Below are 27,874 nucleotides of genomic sequence, written 5' to 3' on the forward strand. Positions count from 1 at the left end.
TTCTTTATCTTATCGATGTATTAAGGCATCAGAAATATACACAGTTACTTTAATACTTGAAGTATATTTTGCTGTTAAAACCTTCAGTGTTTTTACAGTGTAGAATGAGTCATTTTAGTAAAAAGTCTGAGATAATATTTAATCTTTTTCACAGAAATATCACAACCTTTTCTGTCACTGTCATTCATTTGTAGGAATATTTAAATGATTTATTTTCTTCAGTGATGCTGAAAGTTTAAGTCGTTTCTCATTGGCTGACTCGGTGGTGACGCAGCACGCAGCCAGGACGTCAGTGTAAACAGGAAGCTGATGACAGGTGTGTGATGATGAACGTGCTGTTTGCTGCGGACCGACAGCGACATGAAGATGAAGATGAAGATGAAGGAGTTATTCTTCACTCTGACGTTTGTTTCTTCACCTTCACCTTTCAGCTGTCAGCTGGAGACACACCTGATCGAGCTGGAACGTAACTGTGAACGTCAGCGCGCGGACTGACTGGTGAGTTTCTACCTGCATCATGTTAGTTTCTGCTCCTCAGATGATTGACAGGTCTGTCAGCTGTTTACGTCGTGCAGATAAACTTTGTTACACGTTGCATAAAAATGAGGATAATTCATTTTAATTTGTAAAAAGTAAATTTAAAAAAACGAGAGCGATTCACCGAACAGCTGTTAAACATCTGGATGAACTTCATCACTTTATGTTTGTGTGTTCTCCCTGGTTCTGGTTCTGTGTCAGGTTCACACTCTGGTTCTGGTTCTGTTTCAGGCTGAGGTTCAGTTTGTGGTTGTAGTTCTAGTTCAGGTTTCAGGTTCTGGTTCTGTTTCAGGCTCTGGTTGTGGTTCTGGCTTTGACTTCTGGCTTATGACTAGTCAGAATTGTTGCGTTGCTCATGCGAGGCTTCCCATTCGTTGCTCATTATTATGGCGAGCTTTCCATTGGATACTGGCTCAGTAAACAAAACAATTGAACAGTGTTAGAAGAAGAAATGCACACGAAGAAGAAAAAGTAGAAGAAATGGCGGTTGCTGTTGTGGACAAGGTTGTCAGAAAATGCAACGAAATACAACGAGTTTATCGCCAAGGAATTTGGTTTGAAGGGTTTTGATTGATTGAATAGGAAGCCCTATGGCCATACAAGCCCCTCCTACCACGCACTCGCTCCCGCCTCCCACTTTTACAGATATCTGCAATGTCATTTCACCTTGTCAAAACTCCAATACAAGATATCTGCAATTACATTCTGACTGGGTAGACTGCAGGTAAAAGATATCTCCAATTCGAGATCTCCACAACCCCATTATAGATATCTACATCTGAATTATGACTATCAATAATCCCAGCTAGAGATATCTACAACATAATTTTGACTAGTCGTAATTCCAACTCAAGATATCTACAATGTAATTCTGGCTAGGTAAAACTCATTTTGAGATATCTCTAAAAACAAAGCAGATATCTTTAAATGGAATTAGAGATATCCATAATTCAGATGTAGATATCTGCAATGCGAGTTGTGGATATCTGTAATTTAATTACGGATATCTGTAATGACAAACCCCAAAAACATGAATGGAGAAAAGTGACGTCATTTGTCTTAGTAAAAATTACTTTGTGGATATCTGAAATGATATTTTTGAATAGGAAGAAATGAATTACAGATATCTGCAATACATATCCAGCCTAGCTATTAAATGTTAAAAGGGTTTGCCATAATAAATCACAGCTGTTGTGTTTCAGTCAGTTTGTGATGTAAACAATGTTTGTTTACAGTTGTTTGTTTGTGTAACGGGACCCGGTGAACACTGAGTGTGTGTGTCAGCGTCTCACAGTGTTTGTGATGTGAGTTTATGGATATTAAAGGTTCAGTTGTGGTTTTCTTTCACCTGGACGGTGCAGTTTGTCCTCAGCTGATGTCTCACACCGCTGCACCGATACGTCTAAAATTATTTACTGCACATTTATGAGTGTGTGCTGGAGGACCTGTGGTCGATGTGCTGATTTGAAAATCCTTGACAAACCTAAATATAACCTCCTCACTTCCATCAGTAAAACAATACGAAAGACATATTGTGTTTTCAGTAACATTTGAATCAATTTAAATGTCATTTCCAGGCTGAGCAGATGAGACTGAACTCACTCAGACTTGGTTGCTAAGAGTCGCATGTTCAGCAGTTTAAATAATTATTATAATGAGGTAATTAATTACCAAAAACTGGAGATGAATGAACTTTGTTTTTATTGAAGGTGATCTAAGATTCTGAATCCACCTGTGTGATGACCAGAAATCCTGAAGCCCCGAATGTCTCATAACAGGCAAAAATATTTTCTGAGCAGTGATGTGCAGCTAGCTAACATTAGCTTCCTGGTTTTTGCTGTTATTATCATTATATATTAAAATAACAGTGTACCAGTAAAAATGTCTGAAATGAGGCTCTTTTCATCTTTTTTCATGAAACATGTTGTTACTGCTGTTGATGTGTTCATGAATATCAAAATAATCTGAATTTTACTGAAATCACAATAGTGCAATTTTTGAAATCACAGGATGCAAAATATTTGTTAAAGAAAAAAATATATATGTCAAAATCTGATTTCAAATGAAACATTGTGGTCCACCGAGGCGTCCTGTCAACAGATCGTCCTCTGAACTTCAGAAAACCTCTTTGTTTACTTCAGATCCCTGAAAAAAACACCATCATCCTTTTAATGTGTTTTTCCATGAAAATGAGAATAACGATGTAAAATTGATCCTTTCCTCTAATATCATAAATTATATCAAAACTGCAATATCGGTCAAAATAATTGTAATTTAATATTTCTTCAAAACGTTCAGCCCAACTTATGAGGAGATGAGAATGAGATAATAAAATAAACTATCTCTGAGAAGTCTGATGATTTTTTTAATTTTCTTCATTTTACCTGATAATGAGCTAATTATGCTAATTATCCGGCTCACATTTCAATAATAAAAGTTTATATGAACCAACATGACTGAGTCACGATGTTTCCAGTCGACTGTAACCGTCCGGCGAGTTCTCGGCAACTGCTGGGTGTCGGAGAGTACGTTACATTAAATTACAAAATAAATGTAATTTTAATTTAAAAAAAAGTGTTAATAATTAGACTTTCTAATCAAGATGTTGGTGATTACAGAGGAGTGAGGTCACCTGGTGGACATCTGAACTCTACTGACTGACCTCTGACCTCCAGTCAGATCTCTGCAGGTACAGACACCATCACACACTGACAGCAGGTCAGAGCTGATGAACCACATTTATGTTTATATGAATCTATATTTTGTTTTCTTCAGGAAAATATTACAGATTGTTCCTTTAATATGTTTCTTCTCCATTTTTATCGTTTCTGTCAAATGTTGTCGACTCAGTCTGACTGAAGAGACGACTGCAGCTGAAACATCGACACCAGATTAATCCTGAATGTGTGTGTGTGTGTGTGTGTGTGTGTGTGTGTGTGTGTGTGTGTGTATAATGAGGATGCTGTCAGTGTCCAGGGAGACATGATGTTGCCATGGCAGCATAACGAGCTGTTCTCTTCCTGCCTCCAGTAATTTGATTGTGTGTGTGTGTGGTTGGTGTGAATGCTTGGACTACCTGTCATCAGACCACTGTTTATAATGAGTCAACACAGTGAGTCAGCAGTTTCGACAGTGAGTCAGCAGTTTCAACAGTGAGTCGACAGTTTCGACAGTGAGTCGGCAGTTTCGACAGTGAGTCGGCAGCGTGAACAGTGAGTCGGCAGTTTCAACAGTGAGTCGGCAGCATGAACAGTGAGTCGGCAGTTTCGACAGTGAGTCGGCAGTTTCGACAGTGAGTCGGCAGTTTCGACAGTGAGTCTGCAGTTTCAACAGTGAGTCGGCAGCGTGAACAGTGAGTCAGCAGCGTGAACAGTGAGTCGGCAGTTTCAACAGTGAGTCTGCAGCGTGAACAGTGAGTCAGCAGCGTGAACAGTGAGTCGGCAGTGTGGACAGTGAGTCTGCAGTTTCAACAGTGAGTCGGCAGTGTGGACAGTGAGTCTGCAGTGTGGACAGTGAATCTGCAGTGTGGACAGTGAGTCGGCAGTGTGGACAGTGAGTCGGCAGTGTGGACATTGAGTCTGCAGTGTGGACAGTGAGTCGGCAGTGTGGACAGTGAGTCGGCAGTGTGGACAGTGAGTCTGCAGTTTCAACAGTGAGTCTGTTGCGTGAACAGCGAGTCGGCAGTGTGGACAGTGAGTCTGCAGTTTCAACAGTGAGTCTGTTGCGTGAACAGTGAGTCGGCAGCGTGGACATTGAGTCTGCAGTGTGGACAGTGAGTCGGCAGTGTGGACAGTGAGTCAGCAGTGTGGACAGTGAGTCTGCAGTTTCAACAGTGAGTCTGTTGCGTGAACAGTGAGTCGGCAGTGTGGACAGTGAGTCTGCAGTTTTAACAGTGAGTCTGTTGCGTGAACAGTGAGTCGGCAGCGTGGACAGTGAGTCTGCAGCGTGAACAGCGAGTCGGCAGTGTGGACAGTGAGTCTGCAGTTTCAACAGTGAGTCTGTTGCGTGGACAGTGAGTCGGCAGTGTGGACAGTGAGTCTGCAGTTTCAACAGTGAGTCTGTTGCGTGAACAGTGAGTCGGCAGCGTGGACAGTGAGTCTGCAGCGTGAACAGTGAGTCTGCAGCGTGAACAGTGAGTCTGCAGTGTGGACACTGAGTCGGCAGTGTGGACAGTGAGTCGGCAGTGTGGACAGTGAGTCTGCAGTGTGGACAGTGAGTCGGCAGTGTGGACAGTGAGTCGGCAGTGTGGACAGTGAGTCTGCAGTTTCAACAGTGAGTCGGCAGTTTCAACAGTGAGTCGGCAGTTTCAACAGTGAGTCTGCAGTGTGGACAGTGAGTCTGCAGTGTGGACAGTGAGTCTGCAGTGTGGACAGTGAGTCGGCAGCGTGGACAGTGAGTCTGCAGTTTCGACAGTGAGTCGGCAGTTTCGACAGTGAGTCGGCAGTTTCGACAGTGAGTCGGCAGTTTCGACAGTGAGTCGGCAGCATGAACAGTGAGTCGGCAGTTTCGACAGTGAGTCGGCAGTTTCGACAGTGAGTCGGCAGTTTCGACAGTGAGTCTGCAGTTTCAACAGTGAGTCGGCAGCGTGAACAGTGAGTCAGCAGCGTGAACAGTGAGTCGGCAGTTTCAACAGTGAGTCTGCAGCGTGAACAGTGAGTCAGCAGCGTGAACAGTGAGTCGGCAGTGTGGACAGTGAGTCTGCAGTTTCAACAGTGAGTCGGCAGTGTGGACAGTGAGTCTGCAGTGTGGACAGTGAATCTGCAGTGTGGACAGTGAGTCGGCAGTGTGGACAGTGAGTCGGCAGTGTGGACATTGAGTCTGCAGTGTGGACAGTGAGTCGGCAGTGTGGACAGTGAGTCGGCAGTGTGGACAGTGAGTCTGCAGTTTCAACAGTGAGTCTGTTGCGTGAACAGTGAGTCGGCAGCGTGGACATTGAGTCTGCAGTGTGGACAGTGAGTCGGCAGTGTGGACAGTGAGTCAGCAGTGTGGACAGTGAGTCTGCAGTTTCAACAGTGAGTCTGTTGCGTGAACAGTGAGTCTGCAGCGTGAACAGTGAGTCTGCAGCGTGAACAGTGAGTCGGCAGCGTGGACAGTGAGTCTGCAGCGTGAACAGTGAGTCTGCAGCGTGAACAGTGAGTCTGCAGTGTGGACACTGAGTCGGCAGTGTGGACAGTGAGTCGGCAGTGTGGACAGTGAGTCTGCAGTGTGGACAGTGAGTCGGCAGTGTGGACAGTGAGTCGGCAGTGTGGACAGTGAGTCTGCAGTTTCAACAGTGAGTCGGCAGTTTCAACAGTGAGTCGGCAGTTTCAACAGTGAGTCTGCAGTGTGGACAGTGAGTCTGCAGTGTGGACAGTGAGTCTGCAGTGTGGACAGTGAGTCGGCAGTGTGGACAGTGAGTCTGCAGTGTGGACAGTGAGTCTGCAGTGTGGACAGTGAGTCTGCAGTGTGGACAGTGAGTCGGCAGTGTGGACAGTGTGAACAGCTGCTGTTGTTTCATGCAGCAGAAACACTTAACTGTGTGTATTTCATGACGTTTGATTTTGTCGTTGTCCTGCTGTCGTGTCGATAAAGACTCGCTTCAGTTTCTATGGTAATGTATGGTGAAGTCAGATGGCCCCCAAAAGGGGCGGGGCTTTGCAAAGAACGGTTCAGTGAATCACTGAAGGCCCTCTTCCACCAAGTTAGCTCTGGTTCTTAAACCGGTTCTGTTCAAATGGAACCTTGGTGAACGAACCCACGTTTACAGCAGTTTTGAGTTGAACCGTTGTAATGACGGATGTCGTCGACAGAGGGCGCTGCACAGCCACCTGTAGAACATGACACGCCCACTTTGGTTCCTAAAGAAAACCTACTATTTTTAGGTTCGGCTGGGAACCAACTTTTCAGGTTCCAAACTAATTTACTTTTGGTGGAAGTTCTCAGGATGTTTCAGCGTTATGTGTGCGAACTGGAAAAGGGTTCATTCTTGGACACGTCTGTGTCTGCCGGACTGAGTGATCAATTGATCGATTATCAAAAAATATGCATTGCGACTGGTATTGTGTTATGATTTGTGATGGAGTGATGTTTGTGTGGATCTTCAGTCTGTAGAATATGAAGTGTGACGTCTCTGCAGCAGCACAACATTTAATCTAAAATGTTTTGTTTCCTGGATTTGAACCTGCAGTCAGACGTCTGGTGATTTTAATGTTCACCTGTAGTGTGAGAGCAGAAACAGGAAATTGATCTGGAAGATAAAGTAGCCAGATGAATAATAATTAGTGTTGCTTTTGTGCTGCAGAGCAGACACACTGATGATGATGATGATGATGATGATGATGATGATGATGATGAAGCAGCAGACGGTAAACTGTAAAATGATTGTCTGATAATTTAATAGTGCTGCTGTTATGATCTGTGACTCTGCTGAGAGTGAAGCGGTTTAATTTCCTGCTGAATGTTTGTGTGTTTGTCAGACACACACACACACACACACACACACACACACACACACACACACACACACACACAGTGATTTATGACTGTAATATCTCACACACTGCATCACAGATTGAGTCTTGAGTACAGGAGGAGGTCTGAGATGTATGATGATGATGAGGAGGAGGAGGGGGAGGAGGAAGAGGAGGAGGTAATGAGTCCTCGCTGCAGGATTCAGTTTTCTTCAACAGAAATAACAGCTTTGAACAGTCACACAAGAAGTGTGTGTGAATCAGATCGAGTGTGAAAGAGGAGAAACTGATCAAACGAGTCAACAGGATCAGAAGTTTGTTGTTGTGTTTTTAGCCTGTGATAAAATGTGATAAAATGATAACAATGATCAAATATGATGAGAGTTTTACTCTCATCATTGTTGTTTCCAGTGACTCTGCTCTCCGTCTCCTCTGTCGATGAGGTTCAGGAGACAAAATAAAGCAAAGTGTGTCAGATGAAGCAGTGAGAAGAATCTGAACTAACCTTTAAAACACTGAAGTCTCACAACAACACAAACACTAACAGATGTGATGGAAAATAACCTGACTGATGTTTGAACAGAGCTGTTGTCTCTGTTATTGTTCTCCTGTATTTTTATTAAGAAGCTGTATTTACACACCTGTGACACACCTGTTCAGAGTGTGTGTGTGTGTGTGTGTGTGTGTGTGTGTGTGTGTGTGTTAGAGTATATTAACACAGAGATGTTCCTGTAGTGATCATCTACAGGAACATGACATGAATCCTCCTCTGATTGGCCATAAACGCTGGTAATGTTACCTTAAAGGGACTCTCTGCAAACCAACCAAACTCCATTGATAAAATCAGTCATTTTATCTCAGAGAACACAGGAGGTGTTGGTCTGCTGCCTCATCTGTTACTGTGTTTGTATTGTTGTGTGACTGCAGTGTTTTAAAGGGTTCATTCAGATTCACTGATTCACACGGTTCTCCTGCTGTTTATCCAAACTGACCTCCATCTGCTGAAGGTAACACACTGACTGGAGAAGAACCTCATAGAACCACACTGCAGATAATATGGACTGTCCCTTTAAGAAGAACCTGGATGCTGAACATGAACTCTGGTCTCTGAATCATGTTGTTTCGAACCTTATCACCACACACACACACACACACACACACACACACACACACACACACACACACACACACACACACACACAGGTTTCAGGAGACCTCCTGTAACCTGTGTCATATACAGCCTTGTTGCCGTGGGTTACCGTCTCCTGTCGCTATGGTGACAGGATTGAAGTGAAATGTTCCTTCCGTCACAGCGGCGGCCTGCACACACACGCACACACACACGCACAAATGAACACAGACAATCCACAGGGTTCTTCCAGTGCCTCCGTTTGTCTCTATGCTGATCCTGATCAATAATCAATATATCAGATGGGAACTTCACACACACACACAGTGATGTAATCATGTCGACAGAAGATAAACCGCAGCGACATCACTTTGCATCACTCTCCGGTTACCGTAACGACACAGCAGCACCGTGATGATAAACAGCACATACAAGAAGATACACACGTCAGAGTGTGTGTGTGTGTGTGTGTGTGTGTGCGGTTCTTACCTGAGCGGCGTGGAGCAGAGCGGTGCTGAGCAGCAGGAGGCTGAGAGACGCCATGCTACTGACTGAACACACACACTGACACACACACACACACTGAGACTATCTGCAGCCACTCATCTGATAACAGGGAGGGAGGAGGGGAGGGAGGGGGAGGAGCCATGACGAATGTAACAAGAGGAGGAGGGTGGGGGGGAGGAGAGATGAGATACTGAGTGAGAAGACGGGAGAGGAGAGAGGGAGGAAACATTAGAGAGAAGGAGATGAGGAGGGGGGAGGAGAGAGCAGGACAAGGACACAAGGAACGAGACAAGAGAGGAGACAAGGAAGGAGAGAGGGAGGAAACAGTAAAGAGAAGAACAACAAGCAGAATTTGGTTCCCATAACATTTTGGGAACCTTTATTTTTGGTTCTGGGAACATTTCTTGTACGTTCCTTGAACAACCATTGTTAGCATTCATATTTGGGTTCTTGATGATATTTAGTGTTGATATTGAGGTTCTCAATAACAGGACAGAGGAGAGGAGGAGAGACAAACGGACGAGTGAGGAGAAGAAGGGAGGAAAAGGGAGAGGAGAGAGGGAAGAGAAATGGAGGGATGAAGAAAGAAGGAGAGACAAGAAGGAGGAGAGGAGGCGAAAAAGGGAGAGAGGGATCATTCATTCATTCTATCCTTCATTTTCTCATCAGTTTAATTCATTCGTTCACAAACAGAGTCGGAGGTCGGCTGAGACGAGTTTGTCGTTTATTGAAACTTTACACTGAATAAACACAGCAGGGGTGTGGGGGAGGTCTCCATAGCAACAAGTCACACACATCATCATCATCATCACTGTCAACACCGTCGCCATGGTTACTGATGCTGAATAGAATATCATCACACAGGAAGTTACATCACAGAGGCGGAGAGGAGAGTCACGAAGAAGAACGACGAGAAGAAGAATGACAGAGAGGAAGAAGAGGAGGAGGAAGAATGGAAAGGGAGGAGAACAAGACGGAGAAGAGGAGGAAGAAAGAAAAGAAATAAAGATTTAAATAGAAGAAAGTGAGCAAAGATTGTGACAGAGAGAAAAAAGATGGAGGTAAAAACGAAAGAGAGAGAAAGAAAAGGGTGAAAGAGAGAGAGGGATAGAGACATACAGAAGAAGAATAGACAGGCAATGAGAGTGAAAACACGCTCACACACACACACACACACACACACACACCTGTAGAGGAGAACAGGTGGAGTCACACTGATCATCAGTTACTGTACAACACGAGCAGAGAAACACGTCACCATGCGGAGGAAGATACCGACGCTAAAACACCTTCCACTTTCCCAAAAACTCAACAGAAAAAAAACAACCAAAGAAGAAGAAGAAGCATCAAGGTTTTTTTTCTTAATTTTCACACTAGAACTTTCCAGAAGACTTTTACAAAAACTGCTCACGGCTGCAGCTGATTGGCTGAGAGCTGAGACAAATAAAAAAAAACAGCAAGTCGTACGCTGACAGAAACGTCCATCTGAACATTTCAGATCTTTAATTTAGTACAATTTTAAAAAGCTTCCTTCTTTTCTAAAGGAAGCACTCAGAATCCTCAGGCAGCCATTTTGTTCGTCTTCAGTGTGACGTGATTTTCATGTTAACTGTTTTCTGTTATTTTCAGTTGACTCCGGAGCTGTGATAGACCTATCAGGAGCAGTTAGCTTAATGCTAGCCAGCTAAGTTAGCTAGTGTTAACTACTTGTTTGTTTAATCCATTTTGTCATAAACTTGACTGAATCTGTTTCTTGGCACAGCAAAGCTAACATAAACCACAGACTGTCATGTTAACCATAAGCTAACTAAACTGAGCCTTCTGAGTTTTACTTGATTGTGTTCATGTTAGCTGTTTTTTGTTCGACGCTACGTCACATTCAGTGGACACAGGAGGTGTTAATTAATTTCTCATGTTGATTAAAGAAATATGTTGACGTATTTCTCTAAGTTGTCAACATGTATAGTTGCAAACATCTCGTCCGTGCCACGTTTGATGCAGCCTAGCTAGCTAACACTCGCTGACAACTGCACCTGTAGCATTTCAGCTTTTACTTGTCTAATTAGCTAGCTAACATGATCACCACGGTAACTGAAGCAGATTCACCTCAGAATTTAATTTGAATAAATGATCATGTTCACACTTTGATCTTTGATTTGATACCAAACCAGGAAACCACAAAAACAATCCTGATTCAGTGATGCAGCATTTTTACTGCCTCTCTCAAGTTAGGAGCTCACGGTTGCCAGGCAACGAGCAACAACAAGAATGGTTACCATTTATGTTGTTAAGTCATGTGATCTCAGGTTTGGTTGTGATGATTCAGATGGATGTTTGTCAGCGCGCTCTCCTCCGAGAGCTTCAGGAATGTAACAGACAGCTGATCAATCAATCAATCTATCAATCAATCAATCAATCAAACACAAACAGTGCAAACTGTAATGACGAGGAGCCGCTCTGGATCCAGTTTCCAGCCGGCGTCACAGTGAAGCTGCGGTCCAGACTGGGTTCACTGCGTCTCCAGAGTGACATCACTTCCTGTGTAGATATTTACATGCAGCAAGACAAAGAGCAAACAGCTGGAGGTGACGCTGTCGGACGCACGAGGATCCAGTATCATAAATCTGGTTTGGATCTGGTTTGTCTCAGCGTGAACCCAGTCTGAACAGCTTCATGATTGGCCGGTGTGATTCTGGTCTGTTGATCTTGGGGCGGGGCATACGACGAGGGGCGGGGCAGATTTCAATAGGAAACATGAATAAACAGTTCAGTCTATATTATATATCTGTTCAGTGATCATATCTATACAACACAAACATACATTCTGTCCACTGATTATATATGAAGAACTCTTATCAACATCACCACTTTGTTTCTATTGTTGTCAGGCTGCTGTCGTTGTTGTTGTTGTTGTTGTTGTTGTTGTTGTTGTTGTTGTTGTTTTGTTCAAGTTGTGGATTTGTTATTTATATCTCTCTTTTTATCATTTACACATCGATTCATTATAGTTAACATCTAAACCCCTCCCTCCCCTCCCCCCACCCCACTCAGTAACTCTGCAGACAGACAGGAGTGTTGCATTGTGGGTAGGTTGCAGGCGACCCACTGTTGGTTCACTCCGATGTTTTCTGAGGAGGAAACACAAACATGGCAAACAATAAATTAAATAAATACGTTCGTTTGATGAAACATAGTCGGCAGGATTTTGTTTTCACAAAATTCATATTTGACAGTTTTCAATCTATAAAAACTAAGTGAGAATGTGACAAAGAGACACATGAAGTAATTATGGTTTTGGTAGAAAGTGTTGAGGACGAAAGACTTTGAAAGACAGAAAGGTGTTTTATAAATCAGCTCATTCACCATCTTTAATTCACTGATTCAGACAATCAGCCGTCGAACCATTTGATCCTTTTTTTTCTTGATAATCTTTAGTGTTTATATTGAAGATTGTTGGCATTTATATCTGGGTTCTTGATAATATATAGTGTTTATCTGGGTTCTTGATGATCTTTAGTGTTTTAACCTATATAAAACCTATATAAAAACCATAGTGATGGCTGACTTCTCACTCCTGTTAACCAGCCTGTACAGGCTGCAAGTCATTGACAACTGCTAGGCTAAAAACAAGGCTTACCTTTGAACAGTGTTTGGGAGTAATGAGTTACAGGTAATTGAATTTTAAAATAATTGTATTCTGGTACATTTATTGAGAAAATAGATGTAATTAAATTACAGTTACCTCTTTACCTTTCTGTCAGACAGAATTTACTGACAGGAAACCACTGTTCTATAAGACAAATATCTCTCTCTACAAACCAACCAAACTCCATTGATAAAATCAGTCATTTTATCTCATAGAACACAGGAGGTGTTGGTCTGCTGCTGCCTCATCTGTTAGTGTGTTTGTGTTGTTGTGAGTCTTCAGTGAATCTGAATGAACCCTTTAAAACACTGCAGTCACACAGCAACACAAACACAGTAACAGATGAGGCAGCAGCAAACCAACACCTCCTGTGTTCTATGAGATAAAATGACTGATTTTATCAATGGAGTTTGGTTGGTTTGCAGAGAGTCCCTTTAAGGTAACATTATCAGCGTTTATGGCCAATCAGAGGAGGATTCATGTCATGTTCCTGTAGATGATCACTAAAGGAACATCTCTGTGTTGATGTACTCTAACACAGTGTCCCCCAACCCTGGTCCTCACTGTCCTGCATGTTTTACATGTTTCTGCTCCAACACACCTGAGTCACATGATCAGGTTGTTGTCAGGTTTCTGCAGAGGCTTGATGACGAGCTGATCATGTGGATCAGGTGTGTTGGAGCAGAAACATGCAGGACAGTGACCCTGAGGACCAGGGTTGGGGAACACTGCTCTAACACACACACACACACACACACACACACACACACACACACACACACACACACACACTCTGAACAGGTGTGTCACAGGTGTGTAAATACAGCTTCTTAATAAAAATACAGGAGAACAATAACAGAGACAACAGCTCTGTTCGAACATCAGTCAGTCTGTTCTGTGACAGTCAGGTTATTTTCCATCACATCTGTTACCATGGTAACTGTAAACATCAAATGTGGGGACAGTCCTCTGTCTCTGCTGAAACCTTCTGACAATAATCACATGACCAAATTCTGACTAATGTTGTTTTCATTAAAAGACAAAATGTAAATTCAGACACTGCAGAGTCTGATGTCACAGCTGACCTGAGGTCAGATTACCCCACTGTGGGCCCTGTGAGGCCCCCACACACTGGCCCCGGATCTGTTGTTGTTTGATTGAGATTATTTAGCTGAACACAAATTAATTTAAGATCATATACTAAAAAAACTAGAGAGACCTTTTTCACAGCAGCCATTTTAACAGTAAACTCAGAGGTGGCCACTGATCGAAGTATTGATCAGGGCTGCAAACTGTCAGCTCTTTCCTTAATCGATCATTGGTAATATTAATGATCAATTAATCATACTGATTAATTACTGACTGAATCAAAGATGTCTTTCTTTCTTTCTTTTTATTATTATTATTTTATTTTATGTTGCGTGTTCTCTGGCAGTGTTACGTTCACTCTTAGAAATAAAGGTGCTAACAAGAACCAAGAAGGATGCTTTTGGCTTGTCACCATAAAAAAAAAAAGAAAGCCACAAAAATATCTTAATTAAATGGACCAATCAGCCTCTACTTCCTGTGTGACTCACCTGCATCCTGTCAGTTCACATCTGATTGGAGAAGGAGGTGGGCGCCCCCTGTTGGCCGTAGCCCTGACCGTACTCTGCATCCTGAGGAGACACGGAGCAAACAGCATGACACACAAACTACTGCAGTAATCCGAGTACAAATACTGCAGTACACTGAGTGGAAAGGTTCTGGATAGAAACCTCAGAGAGGGTTTTGGGTGGAACCATGGTGCCATAGAGTTGGTTCTCTTTTAGAACCTTTTATATAGGGTTCTGTGTGGAACCTTTTTCAGATGGTTCTTTTTTAAACCCTTTATGGTGTGTTCTAGGTAGAACCCTGTGATTGTGATCTCATGATGATCCAGTTGAAACAACAGAACCAGCAGCAGGTGAAACCATCCGTATCCCATGAATCACCTGGTTGTATCCCTGCTGGCTGTAGTCGGGTTGGTATCCTCCCTGGTTGCTGGCGTAGGGGTCCTGTTCATACGCCCCCTGCTGGCCGTAGGCGTCCGGTGCGGCAGCTTTCTCCTGAGGGGGCGGAGCACGCATGAAGGGAGCGATGATGCCCGTCTCCTTAAAGACGAACCAGAGGTTTCCCGTCCACAGGATCAGGTTAATAAAACCAAAAGCCTGGACGAGGATGAAGATAAAGAAACAGATACAGTCATTGATTCATCTGTTGATAGTTTTTGTGATTAATCAATTAATTGATCTTGTCACAATCCTGTCCTGAAATAGGTGCAAACGTGGAGTGTGTTGCACCATGTTTGCACCTAATTTTCAGATCTTTTTCTATAACAATTAGTTTCCTTATTGATTGATCTGTCAATCATCCATTGATCAGTTAGTTTGGAGGTCTTTCTTATCGGTATCAGAACAACCGAGTCACTGGCCAGTATTTTGGGATCTGACTCAGGACTGATCTATCATGTTGTCCTGTCCTAACTCTCTGTCCTGGTCTTACCACAGAGGTGTTGAGTCCAGACATGACCGGGTCGTGGACTTCACGGCAGCGGTTTTCCGATTCATCGCAGGCGGAGATCAGAGTGATCACTTTGTCCGGGTCGGTCGCCGTCTTCACGTCAGACAGACCTTTGGCCCAGGCCGCAGAACTAACCAACCACATGAAGGCAAACACTCCGGTCACACCCAGGTCCTACACACACACACACACACACACACACACACACACACACACACACACACACACACACACAGATAGATTGTATGAGTGATGTGTTGGAGGGGTTACCTGATGGCGGTGTGGTGCAGTGCGGTCAGTGAACTTACAATCAGAGGACCCTTGTTGTTCTCCTTGTACTTCTCAAAGAAGAAGATGTAGATGCTGAGAGCCGCCGTGGAGTAGAGGAAGGCGAAGACACCGATGGTGACGAAGAACTCGGCTGAGGACGAGTAGTCGCCAACCAGGAAGTAACGCTCTGTGTTCCCGTTCTTACAGGTGGGGGCGTCGAAATACACCTGGTGGAGTCTGAGAGACAAACAGGAAGGAAGAGTTTAAATAATTTAGACTTTTTTTTTTATCGAGGACATCTGAGGATCATTCTGCGCTGCTCATCCATGACGGGTCGTCCACACCGAGAAAGATAATAATAATAATTAAAGCTGTAAGCAGCAGTTTGCACCACTGCGCAGGCCGGGGCGTGTGGCAGTTATGACAAACACTTGGTTGGCTTGTAGATGTCTTCAGGCTGGGACTCTGATCAAACGTGAGATCTGGGGTAGATTGGACAATGTGCAAAGAAGTTATACCAACTTTCTGTGTTATGATGAAAAATTGACACTCAACGTGCCGTCAGGACAACGCCATTTGACGAAACGTCACGATTGTCACAATGCAGCATTATGAACATCTTAAGGCTTCTCTGTACACATTTGAATTTGATATGATCAACCTGGAAGATCACAGCAAAGTCTACGGCATGTCATGTCCTGCTGCCAGCAGGTGGTGCTGTAACTCTGAGTACTGTCCTGTAGATGTGTCCAGGGCGGGACTGTTATCAACCATGAGAAGTTTGGTGCAGATTGGACCATTTACACCAACGTATAGCAACTTCCTGTTTGATAGCGAGACATCACAGCTCTTCAACAATAGCGAAGTCTTTTAATAACTTTTGGTCACAAAGTTGTCTTGATGGCACACACTGATTTTGAAGTCATTATGATTAATTCTTTAAGAAGAGTTTGTTAAAATACAATGTGTAAAAATGCCTAAATTGACCACAAAATTCAAAATGGCTGACTTCCTGTTGGGTTTAGGCGATGGGTCCAAGAGACTTTTCGGTGAAATGTGCCGCGGGTCCTGCTTTTTAGAGTGTGAGGAAGCCTCAACTCCCTTTTGTATTTGCTAAGCCCTTGTTTTTGTTAAGCAAGGTGGACAGATTCACTCACAACTTCTTTATTTTCTTTATTTAATTTTTAGTTTAATATTAACTAAGAAATACAAATAATCGTACTCAGCATTAGAAACACACTTTTCTTAAGAGTCTGTTAAAGTAATGATATAATCAAAGCCAAAACCTGTCAGGGTGTGAGTCCTTGTGGAGGCCATCTTGTCCTGGTGTTTAAAGAGGAAGCACGCCTGAAGAATAGTCCTTTTATGTGCTGCAGGAGCAGGCGGATTCTCTGACTTGATTGGCCAAAGGGTGAGTGATGAAATGACAGGTAATTAAGACAAATACTGTGTGATACTCAAATGATTTGATTCTTTTGAGTGTATGGTATTTATGAAGAATGAAATGAGGCTTTGTTGGTTTGAGCAAGCCAAGAAGAACAATATATATTTGTGATTAATCTTGTCAACCTCCTTCCTGCAGAGCTGACCTGATAGGCCAGTTTGAACTGGCCTATCAGGTCTCTCATGCTTTATATGAGAGCACTGAGAGAGAGGGTGGACTGGTTTAAGAGCAGCACCAGATTCTCTTCTAAGCTGAGTACTGAAAAGAAAAGTGTATTGTTAAGTAATTTTTTTTTGTTTTTTTGTTTTTTTTGGAGATTGACAATAAAAGTTTGCCGAATTTTTGCAGCAAAACTCCCTGCCAGCATCATGTTTTTGTCCTCCTCCTGTCTTATCATGCTTCCCTGCACCTCACCGTGCAACATAGAGCTTTGCTTTTTATGTGAGATGAAATCAAAAATGCGATTGAGGAGGATGAAACAGAAGAAAAATACAATAAGAATGTGACCGATGCCAGCAGAGTCCTCAGGCCGTAGCAACAGCAGGGATGTGAACATCCACACCGATGGACAATCACGTCTGTAAACGATCCAGCTGTGTCAGCAGCTTTGAAGAAAAGGGTTGTCGTAGTTTTCAGCCATGTGACATGAGCGGTGACCTGGAGGCTGAAACTTTGAGCCAACATGGCAGCTTACTCTGGACTGGAGAACAGATATGAAAATAAACTACACGTTTTGGGTACTTGTGATCCATCGACAGCTCCTGCTGCCTCCAGGGCTCCACTTCAGAGATGTTTAAATCTAAAGAAAACTGTACCAGGATGAAAGTGTACAAAAGTACAGACCATTTTATGTATTTTTATTCTGGATTAGTAAATAATTCTGCCGTTTGAAGGATGAGAAATTCTTCATTGTCAAAGCAAAGGGGAGACTTAATTAGCTGATGTTAGCTATCAAACATTAGCCCATGGGTTTTCGGTAGTTTCAGGGTCTCTGTAGTCAGTGTCTGTTAGGATGTTTTTCTTCTTATGCTATATTTAAGGGATCCCATATGTGACCGTGTAATTGCTAGAGGGACCCAGGTGATGTTAAGACACCTACGGGGCCACAGAGTCTGAGGCCCCTGATAAGAAAATGGATTCGTTTACCCCGGCCTGTAATAAACACTTGAATGAATGTTCTCAACTTGTGTCTCCTTGGGAAACATGGCAACTACAGAAAATCATTATTAAAGTATCTTATGAAATAAAGTCTTCACTGTAAAGACGTGTGTCCTCTGATGGCTGCGTCCCAGAGGACAGAGGGACCTTTAGTGGCTCAAATCCACAATGTCCTCTCTGGGTGTTCTTTGTTGGATGAGGTTCTGTAGAAACACAACCCGGGCTTGTCTCCTCGCCCGTCAGCGCATCAGCACAGACCATTCAGCTGGCGAGCAGCAGAAGACGGCTTTGTTTTGCCATCCAAGGGAGCGTTCCCACAAATGGACATGATGTCACATGAAAACTATGAATGTTCCTGCTGCACTAAGATTGACTGAGTTATCATGTGTCCAACATGAATCTCCTGTAGACCAGTAAACAAATCTTGAAGACCAAAGACTAGTGAGGCGACAGATCATCAACCTCGAAGTCAAACCATGAGAGACTTCCTACAGTCGAGTCGTCTCGATCGTTTGGTGTGAAGTAATCCTAAAACTCAGTCCAGCCGTCTTCAGTCGGTCTTTTTCCCGTCCGGACGTCCCGCCGTGTGCAGACAGTCAGTGAGTGTCTGACAGGAGGAGACAGAGTTCAGCTGCAGTGAAACTTCCTGAAACTTTCTCTGGACATGAACTTATTGAAGTGTGAGTGAGTTTGTCTTCGTCTCAACAGTTTGTTGATTTGAGTTTATTTGAAATTTGCCATAATATATATATATATATATATGTATATATGTATATATATATATATATATATATATATATTAGAATATATTAATATTAATATTAATATATTAGAATCTCAAACTCAGTCAAAACAGCACAAAAGTATAAAATAAAGGTGTGTGGAGTGATAAATAATGTCTCTCTTCAGTACCTGTGACCAAATTAAGAAAATAAAAAATAGTGAATAAAACAAAAAGAAACTGCTGTGACTGGTGGAACCTGCAGAAAACATTGATGATTGGTCACATTTTGCTGAAAAGTTGCAGAAGAATTTGGACAAAACTGCAAAGGCGCCCAGAATTCACAGGGACCACAACCTGACATGTGGAGGAACCGGTTTGTATCGTCTGTATCCGTGTTTCTCACAGGGTTTACGCTTCGTAGCACCTGAGAAAAATATGAAGTTCTTCCTCACTGATTCACGTCATTTTGTACGAGAAGACGCTGTGGACACTTCACTGATGCTCCTTCACTGTCGTCCACTTTCCAGTCAGTTTACTCAAACTCTTCTCCTCCTCACCTGCGCTTCTTTTTGTAAAAGTTACCATTTAGAGCCACAGTTGTAGTTTTTTTTTTTGAAACATTCATTTTCACTCTCTTCATTTGATGTCGCTTCATATCCTGCCATCACAGTTTAGCTTCAAACTACCAGTAATCATGATGACGTCTGCAGGCTGACATTTAAAACAACCAAGACTTATTTTAAACTTTAAATTTCATCAATCTCATATTTTCTGTTTCTTTATTGGAAGTGTTGTAGCAGTTTGAGAGTTATGGTTAAATTAAGATCTAAAAATAAAGTTAATTTATTGAATTAAAAAAAAAAAGATTTCTCCCATTTCTACGTAGCACTAGATGGAGCTGGCGTACCATCAGTGGTACCGATACCACAGTTTGAGATCGTCTGTGTGCTTCTTCTTTTACTTTCTTTTGTTGTTGTTGTTGTTGTTGTTGTTGTTGTTGTTGTTATGACACCAACCTCCCAGCAGACAGAAATATTCAGTCACTTCAGGTCACAGACTTTTTCTTTGTACTTTTCCTGCGTTCTGCAGCTGCATTTACAACGTATGTACTTACATGCAGTATATAGACAATGCATACAGTCATCACAGAGGATTGTGGGTCAGATTGTCCAGAAAGGCGTGTCTGACTGTCTTTTTCTGCCATATTAAGCAGTCTGGTCATATGGGTGTTATAATGCACCAGTAATCTCTGTTCAGTCCATTTCGGTCCAGTCTTTGGTTGCAACAGACGTTTTAGTTTTTCTTTTGCTTTTTTTCTGAAATAATCAGAACTTCTTTTTTTTTAAAGGTTATTTTTTTGGCATTTTTTTGCCTTTATTGACAGTGACAGCTGAAGGTATGACAGGAAAGGGGGGTGAAGAGACAGGGGATGACATGCAGCAAATGAGCCGCAGGTGGGATTCGAACCAGCGGCCGCTGCAGAGGACTAACAGCCTCAATATATGGTGCACACGCCCTACCGACTGAGCTATAGGGGCGCCCCAATAATCAGAACTTCTAAGCATTTCAAGTTTTTCTCCTCCTGTTCTGTAAATGTTCAGAGTCATTTTCAACATGCAGCATCTATAGAGTGAGTCTGTCTGTTTCCATCCCTTCCTGTCTGTACTTTGTGTTTTCACTGTGTTCAGTGTCAGACTCCATGCTGTCAGTGAACAGGTGTCGTCTGTAGTTGTGATCAGTGTCAGCAGAGTGATTCATGTTTCACTGACCTGAACGGATACTCAAACTCCACCTCTATACTCAGGTCGCTGTCGGTCCGGTTCTTACACTCCACCGCCATCCGGAACATCCCAGAATAACTGCCGCAGGTGGAGAAGGCAAAGATGGCGAAAAACTGGAGGAGGAGGAGGAGAAGGAGGAGAAGAAGAAGAAGGAGGAGGAGGAGGAGGAGGAGGAGGAGGAGGAGGAGGAGAAGGAGGAGGAGGAGGAGAAGGAGCGACAAAAAACATGTAAGTACCTGATAAAAACATGTCATCAGGGTTAAACACTGAGGCACAGTGGTTTGAGCTAGCTGCTAATGTCAACATGCTAACATTTAGATGTTTAGCAGGTATAATGTTTACCATGTTAGCATGCTAACATTAACTTATTAGCAGTAAAAAGCCCTGCCCCTGAGGGTCTGGGCCCCCGCCGGAGAAAAAACCAAATCAGATGGACAACGGATTTATGACTGAAGTTCATGTTTCATTTTTGTTTAATTACCTGACGTCTGTTCTGTTTTTTTAAAAATATATCAGATACAGATTAAAGCAAATAAACTGTTAATAATAAAACATGTAGGAACAACCTGCAGACATATATAGGAATATATTCATTCATGGCTTTGTTAAATACACGTCTCTGATTGGTCGACTGGTCAATGACAGCATCGTAAGGTCTGTTATTTCTGTATAACAGACTGTTGCTATGGAGAACAGACTGTCGCTATGGACACAGTTCTGATCACAGACAGAACAACACAATGATTGTTAAATCACTAAAATTATTTTAAAATTAAATTTTTGTGTCAAATTATTGACAATTATTTTTTGGACATCGTCATATATGAAGCGAGACGATGTGCAGTGAGCAGGTCACTGCTAAATAAAAACAAAAAAACATTTTTAAGATTAATATTTAGTGTCACATGTCTGTATAAAATACTGCACACACACACACACACACACACACACGTATAGAATGTAGTTGTGTTGAGGCAGAGGAAGAGCTGATTTATTTTGTGAAGAATAAAAACTGAAGCTGCTGCAGGATGATGACTCATCATCATCATCTTCATCGTCATCATCACATCTATCTCACAGTGTGAAGCTTTAAACTGCAGCAGATCACATCTAACAACAACCTTCATCATCATCATCATCATAATGCCCCCCCCCCCCCCCGAGTCTTAACCCTCAAACAGCCCTTTAAATTACCTACACACACACACACACACACACACACACACACACACACACACACACACACACACACAGATCCAAGCAGGGATTGAACAAGTCTGACTGTGACCATCTGCTCACTGTGTGTGTGTGTGTGTGTGTGTGTGTGTGTGTGTGTGTGTGTGTGTGTGTGTTATTTAATACCACACATACAGTAATAATCAGCCTGTACAGTGAATCATGTTCATGTGTTCATGTTCTCCTGTGTTCTCATGTGGTGGTTGGGAACCTTTTGAATATTTTGGAAACATTATCAGAATCAAACAGGAACGTCGTCAGAAACGCCTCCAGATGATTTGGGAACATTTTCATAATTTTTCAGAGCCTTTGGAATATATTTTAGAACAGACAGATTTTAAAGAACTTTCTGTATATTTGGAAAATTGGAACATAAATTTGGGAACACAGCAGAAACAGAAACGTGACCGGAAACGCTCCAGCTGATTTGGAATTTTGGGACATATTTTGGAACATTTTGAGAACCATTTCCGTTTGTTTGGGAACATTTTCATCAGAGACATGATCAGAATGTTCTGAAATGTTTTGGAAGTTGTATCATGTTTGTATTTGAGGACGTTGACAGAGCAGCGTGTGCTGATGTTCGTCCTGACAGATGTGCGTCTTACAGTCTGACTTCAGAAACAAATAAACACACGTATATGTGGAGTTGTTTGTGGTGTTGGTCTGATCAACTCACCCATTCTAAGGCCTTAATGAAGCCCAGAGGAACCTTCAAGACCCTGAACTGACCCTGGGCCACCAGCTGCAGAGACACACACACACACACACACACACACACACACACACACACACACACACACACACACACACACACAGCAGATATGGATTTATTTCATATTTTCTGCATTCATAAAATCACAGTGCTGCCATCTTAACAATAATTTTACTAACTATGATAATAATCATTCAGACAAGAAAATAAATGAATAAAGCAGTGATTAAATGTTTGTTAGAAATTGATAAATACATATTTATATGTATTTATATATTTAATAATATAAAATAACAAATGTGTGTTAGCATTAACAAAAACAGATTTGGGAGGTGAATTACATAAATACACATAAAATAAAACCACAGATAAAAATAATATAAAAATATTTTCCACAGGTGCCAATAAACCTGTAAAAAAACCTAAACAATCAAAAACAGAAGTGTCAACTGAGGGACGGTTGGACAGTTTGAAGAAAGAAAACAGGCTGAAAGTCAAGAGAATCTGAGATGCTGATGTGTTTTACTCGATGATGAAGATGAAGATGGACGCCACAACATCTGAAACATCAGTCACTAACACAGGACTGCTTCCCATCATGCACTGTGTCTGACAGCAGTCTGCAGTTGTACTTAAAGCTAAAATTACTGAAACTCTTCACATCAACAACAACAAAATAAAACAATAATCAAAGAATAAACTGCAGCTTCTTTCAGGTCTCAAAGCTGGTTATAAAACATATTAAAATATTATTTTATAAAGGAATATTCCACTCAAACAAGAGCACAAGATCTGTGCAGGAGTCAGTCTGATTAATTTAATATAAAAAAACAGACAGACGGGCAGGTGGACGGTCCTGTGTTCACACAAACTGATCAATATTTCTTCTCAGGTTTCAGCCAACAAGACTCCTGTGATATTTAATATTTAATATTCAATATTTAGTTTTCAGATGGGTTACCACACTCTGTCTGTACGTAACACCAGAGTCCATTAAATATGAAACGTTTCATTAATGAAGTGATAACAGACGATAAACAATCCAATAAAATTAGTCTGATTACAGATCTATTGATTATTCAAAGAAACGACGCTGTGTGAAACAATTAAAACAGAAAGCAACGTTTCCACCAATATTCATCTGAATCAGAAAAAAGATCAGATATTTATTGATCAGACTGATCAACTTTAATGTTTGTAGTAAATCTGCAGTCATTGTGTTTCATGTTTCTCTCTGTGATCCATCATCTTTTCTTCTGACACTCAGTCAGTGTTTGTGAACTGAGACACTAACTGTTGAAGTTTTAAAGGTCAATTCTGTCTCGTTCTGTCTTGATATTCGTCTTCAGCTGATCAACAGTCCACAGTCTCTGTTGTCCTATTTTGTCCTTCATGATGCACCACACATTTTCAATGGGAGACACGTCTGGACTGCAGGTCCAGGTCTGGACTGCAGGTCCAGGTCAGTCTAGGACCTGAACTCTTTTACTATGAAGACACACTGTTGGAACACGTCCACAATGTGTCTCAGCATCGTCTCTGAAATAATCAGGGACGTCTCTGAAGAAGACGTCAGTGATGGCAGCATGTGTCTCTCTGAATCCGTCCAAACATCACAGCTGCTGTCTGTTGAAGTCAGTGCTGGGGACAATCTGGATGGTCCTTTTCCTCTTCAGCCCGGAGGACACGACGTCCATGATCAGTGAAAACAGTCTGAAATGTGGACTCGTCAGACCACAGGACACTTTTCCTCTTTGCGTCCGTCCGTCTCAGATGAGCTCTGGTCCAGAGACGTCTGCAGTGTCTCTGGATGTTGTTGATAAATGTCTTTGTCTTTGAGTCTGAACTTACATTTGTAGACGCAGAGACAAACTGTGTTTACTGACAACGGTTTTCTCGGCGCGTTCCACAACTTTCACAGTCTTTTGTTGCTTCTGTCCATATTTCACATGTTTGAACATATTTTTCAACTAGTGATCAATCTGCCAATGATAAAAAGCATATAAAGCTTTATAATGCATATTTAAATTACTGTAAAAAAATTCATAACATTTTCTAACAATAATTATAACATTATAAAGCATTTTTTAATTACTTATAAGGTTACATATTATAATATTTCGATCACTGCTCACTCACTGACATTTTTGACATGGATCATAGTGTACTATAAATACCATTGTTGTAATGCATTATAACCATTTTGTAATGCTTTATAAACTTATTGTAATGAAATACAATTGTGTATTTTTGGGGAAAAATTACATCAGTGAAATTTAAATGTCTGTCATCAAAAAGTGAAATTGCAGAACTCAAATTTCTGTCATGACCCGTTAAACAAATAAATGAAAATTTTCAATGTTTTTTGTTTTGCACTTTAGAAATTTCAGCAGTGCACCCAATGAACACTAAGTTATATCACATTATAATGCATTATAAAATGGTTATACTGTATTATAATCTTTGAGACATATAATATACTCAGGCCCTTGTCATAAACATGTGAGTCAGCAGTGATTATAAAGTGTTATAGTACTTAACTGTATAAGTCATTATAAAATGTGTTATAATTATTGTTATAAAGCATTATGAACATTTGTTTTACTTTGCTATAAGCTTTGTATGATGTATTAGGTTTATAATGCATAGATTGAGAAAGCGAGTCAAAGAAAAAAAACGTTATTTTCTGATTGGTTCACAGCGGTGACGTCCTAAAGTACAAATAAACTCACACGATGAAGATCCTCAGTCTGCTCCGCCCGCCTGTGTGTGTGTGTGTGTGTGTGTGTGTGTGTGTGTGTGTGTGTGTGTGTGTGTGTGTGTGGAGGAAACGTCCTGAACTCAGCAAAATATGACAAACTAAAATAAAATCCAGGTGGAGAGCTGCACACTGACAGCAGCTGAACACGTCTTATTTCACCACAGAGTTTCTAAACAAAAATTGAATTTGTGTTAACTGTCGTGATCGTAACATCACAACTTCCTGTAGGGACGGGTTTATATGAGTCTACAGATTGTTTTTATAAGGAAATATTTTGCATTAGGCCTTTAATATCATATAAATATAATAAAGCTATAAGTTAAATATTAAAAATGAATATAATAGGAACAGTACAGATGATATAGTCCTCAGATTGAGCAGAAGAATAAATAAAGTCATATAAAATAAACAAAATTGAACAAATGAAACATAAATCAGCAGTAATGTCCTGCAGGACAAACTGTGTGTTTCTCTGTTGGTCTCCATCTTACGACGGCAGCTGCTGAGGAGGAGGAGGAGGAGGAGGAGGAAGAGGAGAAGGAGGAGCAGGTGAGCACGGGTGAAACCGGGTTATTACCGGGTTAAATAACACAGCAGCAGTGAGAATATGTGAGAGCAGAGAGCAGAGAGCGGAGCGGGTTCGACCCGCAACAACATCAGCATCAGCATCCCGAGCAGAGAGGAAATCCTCCTCCTCCTCCTCCTCCTCCTCTGGCTGCCATTTTACACACACACACACACACACGCACACACACGCACACGCACATATGCGCGCGCACATACACACAGAAGAGAAATCATGTCATCTCGGGAACACGCAGCTCTGAAACATTGATGATGTTTATCATTTATGTTTTTATTTTCGGTTCTCCTGCAGGCAGCGCGCAGGGCTGCAGAACCCACAGACAGACAGGCTGCTCCTCCCTGTCAGAACCTCCCGCAGTCCTTCAACAAACCTCCACAAAACCTCCTCACAACCTCCCCACAACCCTCAACACCGTCCACAGACCCGCACAGTCACTCTGCGTAATAATAACGATAATAATGATAATAATAACGTTAATAATAATAATAATAATAATAACATGATGATGATGATGATGATGATGATGGGATGTTGGAGGCAGATCCAGGAGCAGCTGCAGTCTCCTGTTTTCACATTTCTGTCAAATAATTCCTCAATGAAATCACAGAAACGCGTCTGATCTGATTCTGGGCTCCTGTATGAACAGAATCTGATGATAGAAGGTGTAATAAGGCGCTGTGAAGTCTTATAATGTGTCATAATGTGTCCGCGCTGCTGCTGCTGCGGCCCGACACAGAGATGCTTCACCGGGAGACAAATACAAACACGAAGCTCCGGCGGGCCGCCCCGAACCACGACACGAACACACCCCGAACAGACACACAGACACATGATGAAGATGATGATGATGATGATGAGACGTGATGATGAAGAATAAAAGAATAAAAAGGAGGATGTTCAGTGTTTGTACCTGATTCACGACGTCCATCCTGCTGCCGCCTGTCGAGAGCACAGAGAGGAAATGGAGGGAGGAGGAGGAGGGGTGAGGAAGAGGATGAGGGGGGGGGGGGGTGTCTGTGCGCGCGTCATTTATTTTTTATTTACTATGAATTCGTCTTCAGACGCGTCAGCAGGTAAAAATAAAAGCATAGGAATTTTTTTTTTTTCTCTCTTTTTCCTCCTTTTGTTTTTTCTTTTGTTTTTTGTTTGTTTTATTTCTTCTCTTTTTTTATGTAGTAAATAATCTGCAATAACTTTAACAGCACTTCCTGCTCTCTGTCTGTCTTCCTGTCCATCAAGTATTTTACAATAAATAAAACAGAAAATATAAATCTATATATTTATGTCCCCCCTTTTGTTTTTATTGAAGATTATTTAACAAACACATCGAGAACGAGAAAGAAAAGGTGAAGAAGGAAAAAATAAAACAGAGACGAACATGAAAACAACATCAGACACATAATAATAATAATAATAATAATAATAATAATAATAATAATAATAATGAAGAAGCTAATTACTTAGACTTTATTTCAGAGGATAATTAAACTAATCAATAGATTCAGGTTCAGGAAACATTATAAAAACAACCACAGATACAATTAATCAATAATCATTTAATCAGCTGATAAGAATCTGATTGATCATGTAAACTTTAATTGATCTTATATCAAATAAACATCTGAAACATGCAGAACCTTTATATGTTCCACAGGCTACACTCTTAGAAATAAGGGTTCCAAAAGGGTTCTACCCAGAACTATTTGCTTCTGAAGAACCCTTTTTGGAAGAAAGGGTTTGGCATGGGTTCTTTGTGAGACTAAGGGTTCCATTAAGAAATCTTTTCATCCAAAGAACCTTATTAGAAGAAAGAGTTGTTCTCTTTTATCAAAGGTTCTTTCTATAAAATGATTCTCAGTAGAACCTGGGTGTGTTCTACATAAAACCCTTGGAATATAAAAAGGTTCTTGGTAGAACATTCTGGGTGTGTTGTAGATAACAACCTTTGAAAGTAAAATGGTTCTCAGGAGAACCTACTGAATGTGCTCTAGATAAACCCCTTGAAATATAAACTGATTCTTGGTAGAACCACTTGTTGGCACCCTTGAAAGGATAGAAAGGTTCTGGGTAGAACCTCCAGAGAGGGATCAATGTGGAACCATTGCACCATCTATCTTATGTTGGGTTCTATGTAGAACTCTTTGAAAGAGTTCCAAGTGAACTTTTGTATAAAGTTCTAACAAGATCCAAAAATGGTTCTCCTGTGGGGACAAGCTGAAGAACCCTATATGGTTCTAGTTATCAGCTTTATTTCTAAGGGTGTATGTAACGCTGTCGGAGAACGTGGAACATGTTGCTGTGGAAATAGAACTCTGATTGAGGGGTTGATTAATTGATCACTAATTTTACAGTTGATCAATTATGGAAACGTGAGAGTTTGCAGCACTAGT

General features: G+C 41.6%; 2 protein-coding genes across 2 annotated transcripts in view; both read right to left on the reverse strand.

The window, feature by feature from the left end:
* The window catches only part of pcsk1nl (proprotein convertase subtilisin/kexin type 1 inhibitor, like), a 14,307-nt gene extending 5,585 nt beyond the window's left edge, over window positions 1-8,722 (reverse strand). Inside the window, exon 1 of the mRNA XM_084719904.1 lies at window positions 8,605-8,722. Coding sequence (XP_084576030.1) covers window positions 8,605-8,658 — 54 coding nt within the window. The 5' untranslated portion in view covers window positions 8,659-8,722. The remainder of the gene's footprint in view (window positions 1-8,604) is intronic.
* A 1,840-nt stretch (window positions 8,723-10,562) lies between these two features.
* Window positions 10,563-26,466, reverse strand: sypa (synaptophysin a). The gene is made up of 8 exons (XM_084720112.1): window positions 26,395-26,466; window positions 22,102-22,167; window positions 20,175-20,299; window positions 15,118-15,316; window positions 14,792-14,983; window positions 14,242-14,457; window positions 13,846-13,926; window positions 10,563-11,750 (listed from the first exon to the last, which is right to left on the reverse strand). Exons 1-7 carry the CDS (start codon window positions 26,410-26,412, stop codon window positions 13,861-13,863), a joined length of 882 nt encoding a protein of 293 aa, XP_084576238.1. The 5' UTR covers window positions 26,413-26,466; the 3' UTR covers window positions 10,563-11,750; window positions 13,846-13,860.
* Between the last annotated feature and the right edge of the window lie 1,408 nt (window positions 26,467-27,874).

The sequence above is a fragment of the Lutjanus erythropterus genome, chromosome 6 (genome assembly GCF_056507025.1).
Source record: "Lutjanus erythropterus isolate fLutEry1 chromosome 6, fLutEry1.hap2, whole genome shotgun sequence".
Lineage (NCBI taxonomy): Eukaryota > Metazoa > Chordata > Actinopteri > Lutjaniformes > Lutjanidae > Lutjanus > Lutjanus erythropterus.